We start from the raw sequence: 16,307 nt of genomic DNA on the forward strand, positions 1-16,307 counted from the left end.
CTCTTTGTGATCGGTACATCTGTGATTAGCCCCGTCGGCGGTTGGTCGGCGGTCGGTATGCAACTGGCTCATGTGTAATAACCACGTATGCGATTGGCTCGCCCGCGTTTAGCCTGTCCACGTTCGGCCTGCCAGTCTCCCATTGGCGGCGTGCCTTCGGTTCCTCAGCAGGGGGTGGGGGGGGGGGGGGGGGGGGGGGGGGGGCGCGAAAGACGGAGTCCTCGACCCGCGTTCCGTCGGCCGCGGGAAGCTCATTAATCTCCCCGGGCGTAATGAGGTTTAGACAGGTCTGATTGGACGGATGTCTCTACTTCTCCCTGTCAGAGATCTTTTCTCCGATTTCCTGGCGCGGAGCCTTTTATGCGAGCGGGAGTTTTTTGTTTCCCGGCTCATGTTTTACCTGCATACGAATGAGCCGCGTCTGGGGCTCGCCGGGGGGGGTCAGGCGAGGTGAAGGCTCGAAATAAAGACCGAACGAGCTGCGCTGAGCTGCGCTGAGCTGCGCGTGCGTGACTCAGGGGCCTTTTCGGGTGAAGCCAGTAAATAGAAATACGCTCGCTGCGCGGGAACTGCGACTGTCATGCTGCTGGGCCACGTGATACAGCAGCTCCAAGCTGCTGATCTTAGATCACACACTGATGCACACGAAGACACACAATAACACACACACACACACACACATGCCCACACACACACACACACACATATACAGACGCCGACGCACACACACTGTAACACACAGTAACACACACACACATATACGCACACAAATGCACACGCACACTACAACACAGTTACACAGAAGCACAAACACACGTGCATGTATATACACATGCACACACACAGTAACATGTACACTGTAACACACACACATATGCCTACTATGACACACAAACACACACGCACACTATAGCCTGCACATACACACTTGCCAAATTAAATTGTGCTCCTGTTGCCCAGACGGCAGGAGGTGGTGTGTACAAGCAGTCTTTTTGACGGATGTTTCAACATTTTAATCTTATTTTTTTAACATGTTAGGTCACATTTTAATTAAAACTCAGTCACAGAAAATGATCACTCATTAACTGGGTCTTATGAAGCCCTATATGTCTAGCCCCTCCTCCTCTGCCCCACCCTGTGACACAGTCTCTCTGTCACCCCCCTGCAGGTGAAGTGTGTCCAGAAAATGGGCGGAGCCCCGGCGCGTTGTCGACGCAACACAGCTCGCCGAGGAGCGAATTCGCAACGGCCACGTTTCCCAGCAGCGCCAGTGGTGCCCCTCCCCCGGCCCCCAGCTCCTCCCCCCCGGACCGGTTTCCTTCCCACAGCTTGCAGACCAGTGATGTCATCATCCACCGGAAAGAGAATGAGGGTTTCGGATTCGTCATAATCAGCTCACTGAACAGACCAGAGACCAGCGCCACTATCAGTGAGTGTTCACTACTCCCTACCAGAGAGCTCCACTATCAGTGAGTGTACACTACTCCCTACCAGAGAGCTCCACTATCAGTGAGTGTTCACTACTCCCTACCAGAGAGCTCCACTATCAGTGAGTGTTCACTACTCCCTACCAGAGAGCTCCACTATCAGTGAGTGTTCACTACTCCCTACCAGAGAGCACTACTATCAGTGAGTGTACACTACTCCCTACCAGAGAGCTCCACTATCAGTGAGTGTTCACTACTCCCTACCAGAGAGCACTACTATCAGTGAGTGTACACTACTCCCTACCAGAGAGCTCCACTATCAGTGAGTGTTCACTACTCCCTACCAGAGAGCTCCACTATCAGTGAGTGTTCACTACTCCCTACCAGAGAGCTCCACTATCAGTGAGTGTTCACTACTCCCTACCAGAGAGCACTACTATCAGTGAGTGTACACTACTCCCTACCAGAGAGCTCCACTATCAGTGAGTGTTCACTACTCCCTACCAGAGAGCACTACTATCAGTGAGTGTACACTACTCCCTATCAGAGAGCTCCACTATCAGTGAGTGTTCACTACTCCCTACCAGAGAGCTCCACTATCAGTGAGTGTACACTGCTCCCTATCAGAGAGCTCCACTATCAGTGAGTATACACTACTCCCTACCAGAGAGCACTACTATCAGTGAGTGTACACTACTCCCTACCAGAGAGCTCCACTATCAGTGAGTGTTCACTACTCCCTACCAGAGAGCACTACTATCAGTGAGTGTTCACTACTCCCTACCAGAGACTTTTGCTGTGGTAAATTGTAGCAATCCACATTATCTTTTGAATAATTATTGAGGACTAAGCTTCTGTATTTGAGGCTGGATCACAGGACTGGAACATGCAGAAGCACATTAGTGAGCGATGAGCCCTTTCTGTGTGATTCTCTGTTTGTACAGAAGCTGTGGAGTAAAATATTCAGTAAAATGCATGGAACTTTTTTCTGTTCATACTTTGCTTACTGTCAATTATAACCTTACACATGTAGCAGCCCTTAGTTATGGGGTAGACTGGAATATATCTTAGAGTAACACACTCGTGTGTACAACGTAGTGCTCAACTTCCTTCAGTACATATCATTCACTCACTGGGCTTTCTGTGTGTGTGTGTGTGTGTGTGTGTGTGTGTGTGTCTCCCCTCCAGCTGTGCCCCATAAGATCGGCCGCATCATCGAGGGCAGCCCGGCCGATCGCTGCGGGAAGCTGAAGGTGGGGGACCGCATCCTGGCGGTGAACAGCCAGTCCATCATCAGCATGCCGCACGCCGACATCGTCAAGCTCATCAAGGACGCGGGCCTCAGCGTCACCCTGCACATCGTCCAGCAGGAAGGTGCGGATCTGCAGGACCCCTCCCTGAAATGGGGGGGGGGGGGGGAGGTTACTCTGACTCCTCTCTGAAGAGGAATCTGTCTGAATCCTCTGTAAAGGGGAGTCTCTCTCACCCTTCCCGAAAGTGGAATTTCTATAACCTCTCCCTAAAGCGGAATTTATCCTACCCTCTCCCTATTGGGGAATCTCTCTAACTCCTCTCTAAAGGACAATTTGTCTTACCTCCCACTATAGGGGAATTTTTCTTACTCCTCCCTAAAGGGGAATCTCTCTTGACTACTCCCTAAGGGGAATATGTGTGAGATTATTTTGCTAAGGAGAATTTGTTATCATTTTGTTAGTGAGGAGAATCTGTGTGAGGCACTTTTTAAATGCAGATGGAGCCCGTAGGAATGTGTGTCTCCAGCTGTGAGACTGAAGTATGGTGTAGTTCTGAGTTCTTCTCTTATACTGTGTGTCTGTACCTCTTTTTGTCTGTACCTGTGTGTCTGCACATCTGTGTGTCTGTATTGCAGAGCTGCACAGCCCTCCCTCAGCACCCAGCTCTGAAAAGCAAAGCCCCATGGCCCAGCATCACAGTCCTGTAACCCAGCCGAGTCCTGTAGCACAGCCCAGCATAGTGACCCAAACCAGCACGGTCACCCAACCCAGCATGGCGACCCAACCCAGCATAATGACCCAACCCAGCACAGTGAGCCAACCCAGTGCGGTCACCCAACCCAGCACGGTGACCCAACCCAGCATGGTCACCCAACCCAGCACGATGACCCAACCCAGCACATTGACCCAGCAAAGCCCTGTTACCCAGGTCCCAACAGGCCCCGCCCCTGGTTCTGCCCCTGGCTCTGCCCCGCCTCCCCAGATCTACGCCCACGACAGCAGGTAAAGTAACCCACGCACCTGCATCACCAGCCTCCCGGTGCATCGTGGGATATTAGCATACACATTCCAGCAGTACGCTGCTTGCTGGTTTTGGCCTCCTGTAATTGGCCCGTTTGTCAGCTACAGGTCCGAGGTGAAAGCCAGGCAGGACGTGAAGCCAGACATCCGACAGCCGCCATTCACCGATTACCGACAGCCTCCGGTGGACTACAGACACCCTCCTGTGGCGGATTACCGTCAGCCCCCCACCATGGACTACCGACAGCCCCCCATGATGGACTACAGACAGCACTCGCCTGATGCACGCCAGTTCCCAATCCCAGATTACAGACAGCTACAGGTAACAAGCCTGCTACTGACCTAATTATACAGACACTATACACTACTACAGGTAACAAGCCTACTACTGACCTTATACTACAGACATTATACACTACTACAGGTAACAAGCCTACTACTGACCTTATACTACAGACTCTATGAATGACTAGTGGTAAAAATCCTACTGCTGACCTCATAATACAGACATTATACACTACTGCAGGTAACAAGCCAACTACTGACCTCATACAATGTACACAACTGTGTATCTGCGTGTGTGAGTGTGCGCCTAGTATAGCAGTGTACATACCTGTATACGTCTGTGTGTGCATGTGTGTGTGTGTATGAGCCACGTATAGCAGTGTACATACATCTATACCTGTGTGTCTCCCCAGGACTTTGACTACTTCACAGTGGATCTGGAGAAGAGCGTGAAGGGATTTGGGTTCAGCATCCGTGGGGGCAGGGAGTACAAGATGGACCTGTTCATCCTACGCCTGGCCGAAGATGGGCCCGCCATCCGCAACGGCAGAATGAGGGTACGCCGATGTCATTTCCTGTCACTGCAGGAAGTCCTGTTCTCCCAGCATGCTGCACTACCTCTGCATCCATTTCAGTTAATTAGGTAGTATTTTTCACAGGTCTGTTCCTTTGGATGGTCCTAATAAAACAATCTTGTGAATAAGGGCTGGAAGGTATTTCTCTTGTAACTCTGAAGCAACGCCTCCACATTGTTTGTTTCATTCTGGGATTACTGACTTGAGAGAACTCTCTGAACGCTCCTTTTTTCTCTTCAGTGAGAAATATCCTTCTTAACACAGCGGTGTCAAAGCCTAGCTCCCGTTCTTGCAGAGAGAACTTTCCTGATGTTCAAGGAAAAGTCTAAAATACTCATTTTCCACCCTAAACAATCAGTATGTTTGTGGAAGGGTTGCATCTTTGGCCTGTGTTAGAGCTGAACTGTTGATTACCTGACTTGTTTCTTCAGTGTAGGCTCAGGCAGAGAGGCAGAATATCTTGGGGTTTGTGGAACCAGCTGAGGGGATGTTGTGTGGATTTACTTTAAGCCCTGCAAGCCCCTGTCTCAGTCTTTTCTCATATCCCCTTTGTCTACTGAATGTGGATTTTCTTCAGTTCTGTTGATGAACTGGATTGAGAATTGGATGTTTATGAGGCGAACAGAAGTTTGTTCTCCATATCTCTGTAGCTCCAACCTGCCCCATTTCTCTCTACCTCCACCCTGCTCCATATCCATGTAGCTCCACCCTGCTCCATATCTCTCTACCACCGCCCTGCTCCATATCTCTCTACCTCCATCCTGCTCCGTATCTCTCTACCCCCACCCTGCTCCATATATCTGTAGCTCCACCCTGCTTCATATCTCTCTACCTCCACCCTGCTCCATATCTCTGTAGCTCTACCCTGCTCCATATCTCTCTACCTCCACCCTGCTAGTGAACAGCTGTCTCCACGGTGCATGCTACACCCAGACTCAGACGTCGCTCTGCATCAGTGATCAATACTTTTAAAGCTGGTGAAAATGTGAGGCGGCTCTCTCTGAAGGAGAACTGGCTCCTCATCCTGAAATGACCTTGATTCTGTCTGTAATGCCATCAATAAAGAGTCAAAGCAGTCAGATATGTGTGTGTAATGCAGGTTCACTTCAGGCAAAATCATTATTTTTGCCAAGAATGTGTCTGCACGTCAGCGTTCCCTATGAAAGATTTAGCCGGCCGCCGCGTTCCAGGAAATGCCAGAGCACTCGTCCCTGAACCTGACATATTTTCATAATATTTTCATAATGGAGTGAGAGATCTGCGCAATGAGGTGATTGACATAATTGTTCTAAGCGCGCGTTTGTGAATACAGCCAGCGGTGTGTGAAATGAGCGCAGAGGACTTGTCGGATGACCTCAGTGGGGGATGATAAAAGGCCAGTGTGCTCTGTCCCTAACCTCCACTCAGATTGCTGTAATAACACTTAATGGCCGGTTCTTTGTCTTCCATTGTAACCCTTGCTCTCTCCCGAATTACCTCCCATTAACTGGGCCCAGTTACATTTATCCTGGTAATTGGTTTCTTCGTTTGACGCTATTGGCATACGAAGGGCCTTCTGCATGCAAGGCTAGCGTCGGCCGCGCTTGAGGGACGCATTAAAGATTATGAGCTTTTCCGGGGGCTGCCGGGTGGCTCATCCTGTTAAGGCGCTCCTCGAATGCACGGACGCGTGTCCGGCCACGGCTTTTCGATTGGCCGCGGCCCGGTCTCCGTGGCGACCGGCCCGTCTCCGTGACAGGCCGCGTTCTCTGCCGCAGGTGGGGGACCAGATCATCGAGATCAACGGGGAGACCACGCGCGAAATGACTCACGCCCGCGCCATCGAGCTCATCAAGTCCGGCGGGCGGCGGGTTCGACTGCTGCTGAAAAGGGGGACAGGCCAGGTCCCCGAATATGGTGGGTGGCCCCTCCTCCAAATCCAACCTGTTCTTGATGAACCTGCTCCCTTACATCTTGTCTCTGTCTCCTTTAATCAACCACACAGAACACTGTCTATTCAATAATAATATTACATACCTCTTTCACATTAATGTAGTACCTTCCTCTGCTTCTAGAATTTGTCTCTGTCAGTAATAATTTCTGTATAGAGCAGCTATTTTTCTTGACTAACAGTAGAGTATGTCTGCACTGATTGACTGTGGGTTAACTCTAATTATTTGTCTAACAATATACAGTATGTGTGTCTGATTGGCTGTGGTTTAAGTAATGGTTTGTCTTACAGTATGAGTGTGTCTGATTGACTGTGGGTTAACTCTAATGATTTGTCTAACAGTGTGCGTGCGCCTGATTGGCTGTGAGTTAACTGTAATAATCTGTCTAACAGTGTGCGTGCATCTGATTGGCTGCGAGTTAACTCTAATGATTTGTCTAGGCTGTTCCTCCGCTTCCTTTAGGAATGGTTCCTTCCAGCCTCTCCATGTGCATGAAAAGTGACAAGCATGGCTCACCCTATTTCTTCCTAATGGGCCACTCTAAAGACACGGTTTGTAAACACCGGCATGCATTCTTACCGTCCTAATGCTGTGTCCGCTGTTTGCTGTGGTTCTGGTTAACTGGGGTGTATTAGATGTGTGGAGGGGAGGGGGGTGTGTAAGGGTTGTGGGGTGGCGGGTGGTGTTTTGGGGGTGTGTGCTGTGTTTCGTGAGGGTGTTGGGGGGGGTGGGGGTTGGGCATGAGGGGTGTGGTGTTTGGGGTGTGTGAGCTGTGGGGTAGAGCTGATTTGTCATCTCTGACCAGTCTCTCAGAAATGTTAATGTGCAATTATAAAGGTAAACAAGCCAGGCTTTTAAATAAGCCAGTGCCAAACTGGTGGTAGAGCAGGTTTTCCAGCTCTCTTATCAGCAGGAGTTTGATTGGTTGTCACCGTCTGGTTTCCTGGTCAGAACATTGGCTCCTCCTCCTTCTGCTTTTCACTGTGACACAAATCTGAGAGTTATTTTCTGTGCTTCCAACGGGGGGCCGTGTTTCACACAACGTCCCTGCAGCCTGGACCTGCTATTGTAGCCCTATTCAAAATAATCATCGATCAGCATTTTTATTTGATAGATTTTTTTTTTTTTAATAGACAATTACTGCACAGTATTGGTATTCAGTGCTTAACATTGTCGTCCTGCACCCAGCGCTCTTGTGCTGCAAGCGCTCTGGTCCTCAGCTCCTAATAGGCTTTTCTGGTAGATCCTTTGCGCTGAAAGGGCGGTGTCCATGACAGGCCGCGGCAGAAAGGCTATCGGCGAGATGGCGGTATAATTTGAGTGGCCTCAGAGCTGGCGCGAAGATGAAGTGGAGGGCTTTAGTTAGCGGTCTCAGCTGCCGCCGTCTGTAAGCCCGCATTACGCCGAGCAGATATCGATCCGTTCCGTCGCCCCGAGAACAGCGGCTCTGCTCTCTCAATCCAGCCGTCACTCCGCCAAGGTCTCCGCCAGAACCCGAAAAACAGCAGCGTTACAGAGCTGGGCCGAGCGTCAATTTCGTTTCGATCCGGGAAGATTGAAGAACAAATCATGAATTTCAAATCACGAATTGAGTTTCAGTTCATTTCCTGTATTGATTAATTGAATTGTTCCTGAGACCCCCCTCCCTGGCTGGTGGGGGGGGGGGGTCTCAGGGTGCAAAGCCCCACAGAAACACAGCAGTCGTCTCATTGGCTCTCTTAAGCTGCTCCGGGGGGAATCCACACAGCTTCCTGTTTATTAATTAAGGCTTCAGGAAGTGACTGGGTGACAGGGGGGTTGGTCTTTCTAGGTGATGACATCATCAGTGTTTAAGGAAGATGCAGAGAGCAGTGTGTGTGTGTGTGTGTGTGTGTTTCAAAGCAAAAATGCTTATCTGAAATACTTTAACCCTTTGGATGCTGATAATATTTGAAAAGTATCCTGCAGGTCCTGAATCTAAATCTAAAAATGTTAAAATTAAAAATTATAAAATTATAAAATAACCAAAAACATATAATTATATGAAATGAGAATTTTTTGTTGTGTATTGGTAGATGCAGGTTTCGTTTAAAGTTTAATTAAACTGCAGGAATCATATCTAAATAGTTAAAGTTATTCTTCTGGGCCAGGTGTGGACAGGTGACAGGTGACGCGCTCATTTACCTGTTTCCTTTTTCTCAGTAGACAGCTCCGCCCCCCGAGACTCTCTCCCCTCAGCCTCCCCAAGCCTGTCGGAAGTAGCTCCGCCCCCCGACCATCTCCTGACCACGCCTTCGCCTTCATCTCATCCTCTGGCCCTGCCCCCCGACCCCGGCCACGCACCGCCCCCGGACGCAGTGCAGGAGGGCAGAGGCGAGCGCGCCCACAGCCCCGCCCAGGACCCGCCCGGATTGGGGAGGCAGGGCGGGAGTGGGCGGGGCCGGCACCGGGAGAGCGGGAGGTCCACCCGGAGAGGGGGAGGCGGGGCGGCGAGCGAGCAGCCGGGGGACCCCAAACCCCCGAAAACCACCAGGGGGAGGTCCCAGGAGACAGCGGCTGCTGGAGAGGGCAACGTCGCCCCCTGCAGGGAGAGGAAGGAATCGACGCGGTCCCCGAAAGGCGCCGACGCCAGCCTGAACGGCGGTAGCGGTCGCCACGGCGCCGCGGAGCCGGCCCCGGACAGGCCTCGCCCCCCCCAGGCCGCCCGGAACGCCAGCGGCGGTGGCGGGAGCGGCGGCACGGCCAGCCGGAAGGCCACCGTGTCCCCCGGCCCATGGAAGATCCCGGGGTCCGACAAGCTGCCCAGTTCACTGCGGTCGGGACCCTCCACTGTGAGCAGATAACGGCGCAAGCCCGCCAACAGGGGGCAGCGCTGCACCCCTCTGCCCCGCCGCCCCGCCCAGACACCCCTCCACGCCCGCCCCCCCCGCAAACACACGCGCTCTCCATATTCCTCTTCTTTCGTCGTTGCTTTTCTTTCCTTAATCGAGGTTTTTATTTATGTTCCGCTTTAAATTATTTGTTTTCAATGAGATTACACCCGCCACCTTAAAGGAAAAGTTGGACGCGTCCACGAAAAAACACAAGAAGAAGGAAGAAAACGAACTGGACATGTAGCGTGATTGAGGGGGGGGGGGGATGTTCGGCCCAAACGGAGGAACTTTATTTCTCCCGGTCTCGGGAGGAAAAGCCCCTCGTTTGGCAGCGGTTGATATAGCGCCCAGCAGCCCGTCGGCACAGGAAACTGAGCTCAGCGTACCGGCGGAGTCACGACCATATCGCTCGCCACAGCCCTTTCTTTTCTTTGCGCGATGGAATGCGTTCTATGAGGCGTGGCAGTGCTGGGGGGGGAGTGGGGGGGGGTCAAGAAAGAAAAGAGGAACTGAACAAAACAGAATATTCATCAACAAACTGCCTTAAACCTGTACTGAAATAGCACTGACCTGGAAGATATCTCTAATCGTTCCGCTGACAATATAGATATATACATATATTATATGAATATGTGAACGAGTATGTAAATACGATCATCTCTAAATATATCTGGGTGAGCTAGTGGTAGTTCTGAGACGTATGTGTTAGATCTGCTGCAGACACGTAAGGACACAGAGATCTGAAAAATCCATCTCTCCATAACCTGTGCGTTCTGTGATTCAGCTTCAGGTCAGTGTGGCATTATCTTGTTCAAACAAAAAAAAAAAAAACGACGACGAAAAAAAAAAAGAAAGACAAACTTGGTTTCTGAAGGTCCTCTCTTTCGTGTTCTCCCCGTGGTACTTCACGCGCCAAGCCACTGTGGAAGGGCGCTGTCTCATTGGCTGGACTGGAGAGGAGGATTGTGGGAGTGGGCGGGGCTGAGTGCCTTACAATGTAGTCTCGCGTGACGCTCGCGTGAAACGTCACGGTTCTCCAGGTCTGGAGTTCGAGGTCTTATGTCTGTAGAGCTGAAAGCTATACCCAGGCTGCTATTAGGTCAGACACAGTCAATGATGCTGTGGTGGATGCTAATGTCAGTGTAAGTGTATTTTTATAACCACTCAACTCTTGTCTGTATTTTGTCCAGTACTTTTTGCGATGTATCTCTCTCCTCATGAGATCAAGTTGCACCAAAAAAATATACGATATCATTTTGAAGGTCATTGTTTTTGACAGACATTGTTTGAGTACGTTTATATGTAGGCGGTAGTTTGTTTATTATTTCCTTCGCCTCCGGACGAGGGAACCTTAGATCCCATGCATGAATGTGGAATTGCCGCGTAGCGTCTTAGCCCAGACGCAGTAGCTCCTCTCAGCTGTCTTGTCCAAAACGGAACCACAGGTAAGTTTCCTGCAGGTCCTGCGCTGTTAGAGAGAACCGGGGGGGGGGGGGGGGCGTGACCCCGATTTCGCGGCTCCTCCTCCTCCCACGAGGACGCGCGGTCTTCGTTGGCGGGGCCCTTCACACACACCAAGGACAGGGGGCGCTCTTCGCCAGGCGGCGGTTGACAGACGCGAGGCGGTCTGGAAGCGTTTTCCGAGTGCGGTCAGTCGACTGCTCAGTCACAGATCTGGCGGGGGGGGAGGAGAGGCAAATGAACGGAATTTGCTCAGACGATTATGATTTTATTCTCGTCGGTCCTCTAGGGGAGCGTGCACCGCGGCTGTCAATGCAGTTTTCTCGGCTTCCGTCACAGTTAGCTGCTTTCACCCAGCGCGTTCGCGATGAACTCGTTTTACATCCCAAAGGCACGTGCATCTTGTCTTGAGATTTATTACCATCAATTTATCTTTTCATGAAGTCGTTTCAGTTCAGCTTTCATTGAAAACTATTGACCCTCCCAGCTAAGAAATTCTAGAGATCCCTTGAAAGAAATGAGTAAATTATGTTGTTTTCACCAATTGGTCACCAGTTGGTAAACCTCGCCGTATCTTGCCATTTGATGAGTAAATATCCTTTCAGCTGTAGATTCCTGTCAGCTCATTGCACGCTAAGACCAGGAAAGCTGAGAACGCAGATGTAGTTTTGACTGCGACTGAACGCGATCTGAATTGACACGGCTTCAAGCCGAAGAGTACATTTTCTGCATATTGCACTAACCGGGAGGCAGAAAAGGAAGCTGTTTGAACAAGCATTTCCGCTTTGAGCTCGTATGAAATTACTGGATTCATTTAGAGTACAATTTGCATACAAGCATCATAATATTTAGAACAGAGTAAATCGGACAAGGGTACACCTGATTTTAAACAGTTACCTGAGAACTGTGCTGTACAGGAGAGCTGACTGGGTGTGGTAAGGACTCTTTTCCGCCTCGTTATTTTTATGTACAAGAGGCAGGAGGGTTAGGCATTGGGCTTAGAGGGTACCGTCGGCATTGGCGACCAGAGCGGATTTCTGCCAGCTGTAAGTATTTTTATATGAAATAGGAATAAACACCCTGTGGAAGGTGGCACGTTCATGAATCCCCCCCCCCCCCCCCCATTCAGAACAATATGACTGTGTTCGCTGTGTATTTACCCTGTACAGCTGTATCTCTATAAATATAATTACATGTATTATTAATAGTCACAAAGACTGTAAGTGAGCAACTATTTTTATGAAATGCAACATAATGGATATATTAACTTTTGCAGAAATCTTGTTTACTGTATGATACCCTGAAATAACGTCAAATAAAATCTTGACGCCATCTAAAAAAAAAAAAAAAAAATTCATATTAGAACGTGTGTGGATTTGTTATTGTGTTTTTTGAAACCATCATTGACCCAAAAGAACAAACACACTTTCCCCCCGAAGCCCTTGCACTACAATAGAGCGGATCCGTGCTGTGGCCAGTCTGTGATGGTGACTGGGAGTTTAGAGAGTGAGTGAATCACCCCCCCCCCCCCCCAGACACCACCCTGCTTCTCGCTGGGCACTCGTCCGGGCTGCCTGCTCCTGTTACGATGGCAGTCCTGGGCCCTCCTCCTTTCCCTCAATGCGCTTGGAGGCTGCAGAGCTTTGGTCTAGTTAGCCCTTCCTCTCATCACTGGACCCCAAAGCCCAACACTGTATCCCCAAACTGACTGAACCCCAAAAACAAACCATAACTGTATAATGTGTTTGTATTTAACATACAATCATTTTTTGATAATGAACCGGCTGACCGTTTTTTCTAGAGTTCAGTATTTTAGTCAGATATCACAGCATTATTCAGTAGATTCAGTCCCTGCACTTGTGTACAGTCTCTGAACCATTCCGATGTATTTTAATTACTGCATGACACAGCTGTGAATGTGCAATATAAAGATGATGCTTTGCAGATCAATAGACAACAGTCATTAAATAAAAAACACCAAAACAAATACCTGTAGTGGTTTTAAAACCAGCGCAGCCTATTTTTATTCCGAAACACAGATTTTATCTCGGACTTGGAATGTACAGGATGGGGTGACATTTTACTTCTGTCATTCATACCGACCCAGGTTGTTTCGGTATGAATCTGTTCGTTGGAGATTTCAGATCTCGTAAATCCTCCGTGAAGAGGAAGCCTCCAGTCCAGAAGAGGGCGCACTACGACAGAATGAACAGCGATTTTCCGCACAGGTTTTGTAACAACAGGAAACAGGTAATGCTTCTGGTTGTTGTAGTTATTAATAAGCCCAAACTTCGGCAGTATCTTGTCTCTATGGGCCGAAGTTGTGTTTTTTGTGCGCGGATATGAGCGACAAGCGCCGGGATCTTCCATCCTGGATGCTAGGGGGAGACGCGAAGCGAAACGAGAAAGGAGAGTTCCGAAAGAGCGTGCCAACACTGGAAAAAAAGAAAAGAACAGGAGTCCAGAGGTTGGTCTGCAGTTTGCTGAGCGGTGTTTTTGTAACCTGTTTGTAAATAGATAACCGATTGTGCAGTTTGTTGGCAGTTTAGTCAATTATTTGCTTTTATGATGTTTGTGAACCGCAAGTATGTTTGTCTGAATCCAGGGAGACGCTGTATTTCATGAACGAGGCTGAGCTCGTTGACGCAGCGTTGAGAGTTCTGACTGAAGGAGGTGGGGGGAACCCTGGAACTGGAACCCGCGCGCTGCAGGTTAGTCATCGCAAGTACAGTAGATGGCCGTTGGCTTACTACAGTGGTAATGAACCCTCTTCCTGTAAATCATCTGTCCTGTCGGTTTTCATTCCAACCCTTACAAACCCACATCTCATTCAATAGCTAGAGAGCTTGTTGTGCTGCTAATTAGTAGAATGTGTGCACATTTAGGGTTGGAATAAAAACCTGCAGAATGGCAGATCTCCAGGAACTTACTATGAGTTTGAGACTCAACCTACTTTAATGGCATACTGTGCAGGATTTTTTTAAAATTTTTGCCATTCTGTGGTCCTGTGTTTACAATAAAAGAAGTTTCCTCCTCCGTCTTCAACCCCACCCACTCACCCCTACTTTGGCCTTCTAGCTACCTAACATACTTCGCTGGGTAGCTAGAGGTAACATTATTTACAGGCCCAACAGATGAGGCTTGTTTGAGATTAGCTAGGCCTGCGCAGTTCTGACCACCGCCTTGCCAAGTGCACTGTATGTTAGAATTTTGTCAGACTTGCTCTGGAAATCCGACTGCGCGAGCCACGGAAATCTCACGGGAGCGAGGCGCTCGCAGTTTTCAGGGCTAGGCGACGCAGTTGCTCTCCACCGACTGCACAACTTCATGCATGATGGGAAACAACTTGCTCTGGTTTGAGCGAAGCGCCTATTGGCTCAGAAAAGCTGTTACCATCCTACAAGGAAGTTATGAGGCTTCTGTCTTATCCATCATTATTTTTATCAGAGTACTGACATTCACAATTGAACGCTATACACATTCCTCATAAATGCTGTCTTAAACATCTCTGCAATGGAGTTTATATCGAAATAACTGTATCAAAACCCCTGTATAAAATATGAGAAAGTAATTAGAAAAAGCTCTTGATACACAAACTCCTGTATCCAATAATAATAATAATAATAATAAATGAAGGGTTGATTCACATCAATTTGTAGTGAGTGTTATAGTATTTCTAGCTGTTCTCGTACACCCCCAGTAAACCAAAGAATAATTAGCTGGCCAAACATTATCAGTGGTCTCAAAATTATAATTAGCCAAAATTTCCAGATGTAGTGGGACTTCTATTGCATCCACTTCATCGGCAAAAAAAAAACGCGATATCTGCCATTGCTAGACGAGGCGAGCAGGCTAGTCAACCAAGAAGTGTCCGACTTTTTGACTCCTCTCCAGACTGCAATCGGCTACTCTCACCTGTTTTTGAGGCGAGCCAAAAGTCATCTCAAACAAGCCTATAGTAAGCCAACTCTGTGTTGCTTTTCATCCCATTGACGAACTGCAGCTGACACCACTGAGGAAAAGCAGTTCCTAGGTTAACTCTAGTTAACTGAAGCCCTGTCAGCTTGTCTTTTTGCTTTGCTGTATCTGGGCTTCGCCACAGCCATTGCAGCAGCTCGCTAGCTAACAACAAACACTACACTGAAATCTGATCTCAAATCACAGGCTCTGTAGCCACACTCACCCTCCCCACACAGAAAAGAGTGCCACACCCAGAAACGTCCCAAACACATTTTCGATTCAACAAATAAAGGTAAACATGCACAAATTTGTCAAAAGTGCGTGAAGACAGATTCCCAGTTCATCATAGATATGCCTTGGCATAGTTATTGTACAATATTTTCGAGGTAAACGTCCTGCGTAGTATGCCTTTAATGTGCTACACGATTAATGAATTCGTAATCTTTTCTGTTGTGGGCTATATTTACCATAAGACAGAGGCTGAAAAGAATACGCGAGAGTGGCTGGCGAAGACAAATGGTGACTCTATAAAGAGAAAAAAGCAACCGATGTTTGAATCGGACACGGAGGAGGAATCGTCGGGCCGCGAATTAAGCAAGGAAACGTGCATCTCCGAGACGGATCCGGAGGACTTGGCGGAGAAGGCAACGCTGCCTTACGCGCCGGCGCTGGAGCCCGGAGAACGAGGCGCGGAGGGCGCGGCGGAGCGGGACGCCGAGGAGCCGGCCCTCCCCGGCCGCGGCGTCGCCCCAGAGCCGGACCGAGGGAGCGCCTCTCCAGGGGCCTCGGACGACGAAGCTCTCCGCCTCGTGAGGGAAATCTTCTTCACGTGAGCGGCTGTCGCGAGAATCGCTGACCAGCGTGACCGCGCACCTGGTCGTGCGGGTAATAAAGCTTACAGACAGAATGGCTAGCTGACTGTGTGTGTGTGTAAGAGAAAGATAGACAACCAATACTGGAGACACTAATGGATGGAAAACCTAAACACTGCCTGAACACTGACACTAACGTTGAATAAAAGTAGTGAACAACAGTCTTGTTCTGGTCTGAGTGATGTCCAGGGTTTGAGGTCAACTTTTCCTGGGATTTTGAGATGAATTTAATTTCTCTCATTGACCACATTCCTAGAGTTTGAGTGGATGAATGATTGTGCCAAAGGTGAATGGGACATGTACGCCCCCCCCTTACAGACGCTCAAATTAAACTAGTGAGTCATCTAACAGGTCATCAAAAACACTTTTATTTGTCATAAGAATTATATTAAAATACACATCTGAAATGCTATAAGGCTTGCATGGTAAAGGGTAGGCTTGAGAATCTTGAGGTATGATTGATTCATTGGCTGAAACTGAAGCAAACGGTACATCCTCCAGCGACCCCTTCCCCTCCAGCGACCTCTCCCCCCCCCCCCCTCACACAGCGGATCCAGCGGGATCCCTCCGTCTCTGTCTCTGTCTCTGTCTCTGTCTGTTAAGTCTGTGCATGCTCTCCCAGCAGAGAGCGGCTGCCACGCCCATCTCCACGCATGTGCACACACTGTTGG

At 49.2% G+C, this 16,307-nt stretch overlaps 2 protein-coding genes across 22 annotated transcripts in view; both read left to right on the forward strand.

The window, feature by feature from the left end:
- The window catches only part of LOC118232252 (membrane-associated guanylate kinase, WW and PDZ domain-containing protein 2-like), an 84,004-nt gene extending 73,776 nt beyond the window's left edge, over positions 1-10,228 (forward strand). For 9 of the 19 annotated variants that reach the window (XM_035427060.1, XM_035427063.1, XM_035427064.1 and 6 more), the window contains 7 exons: positions 1,169-1,429; positions 2,616-2,801; positions 3,316-3,682; positions 3,809-4,022; positions 4,399-4,542; positions 6,318-6,456; positions 8,673-10,228. In XM_035427060.1, the coding sequence (XP_035282951.1) occupies positions 1,169-1,429; positions 2,616-2,801; positions 3,316-3,682; positions 3,809-4,022; positions 4,399-4,542; positions 6,318-6,456; positions 8,673-9,313 (1,952 nt within the window). In that variant the 3' untranslated portion in view covers positions 9,314-10,228. Of the gene's footprint in view, positions 1-1,168; positions 1,430-2,615; positions 2,802-3,315; positions 3,683-3,808; positions 4,023-4,398; positions 4,543-6,317; positions 6,457-6,931; positions 7,043-8,672 lie in introns of all 19 variants that reach the window. The other 10 variants (XM_035427069.1, XM_035427077.1, XM_035427079.1 and 7 more) reach the window with 5 other exon arrangements.
- Positions 10,229-12,959: 2,731 nt separating this feature from the next.
- On the forward strand, positions 12,960-15,797 carry si:ch211-127m7.2 (cell cycle regulator of non-homologous end joining). 3 transcript variants are annotated; one of them, XM_035425104.1, is made up of 3 exons: positions 12,960-13,271; positions 13,410-13,515; positions 15,232-15,797. In XM_035425104.1, exons 1-3 carry the CDS (start codon positions 13,147-13,149, stop codon positions 15,595-15,597), a joined length of 597 nt encoding a protein of 198 aa, XP_035280995.1. In that variant the 5' UTR covers positions 12,960-13,146; the 3' UTR covers positions 15,598-15,797. The 3 variants fall into 3 exon arrangements, 2 of the variants coding, with proteins under 2 accessions (XP_035280995.1, XP_035280996.1); XR_004766046.1 differs by having other exon boundaries at positions 12,976-13,271; positions 15,242-15,797; XM_035425105.1 differs by having other exon boundaries at positions 12,980-13,271; positions 15,238-15,797.
- The last annotated feature ends 510 nt before the right edge of the window (positions 15,798-16,307 follow it).

Source organism: Anguilla anguilla, chromosome 7 (assembly GCF_013347855.1).
Source record: "Anguilla anguilla isolate fAngAng1 chromosome 7, fAngAng1.pri, whole genome shotgun sequence".
Lineage (NCBI taxonomy): Eukaryota > Metazoa > Chordata > Actinopteri > Anguilliformes > Anguillidae > Anguilla > Anguilla anguilla.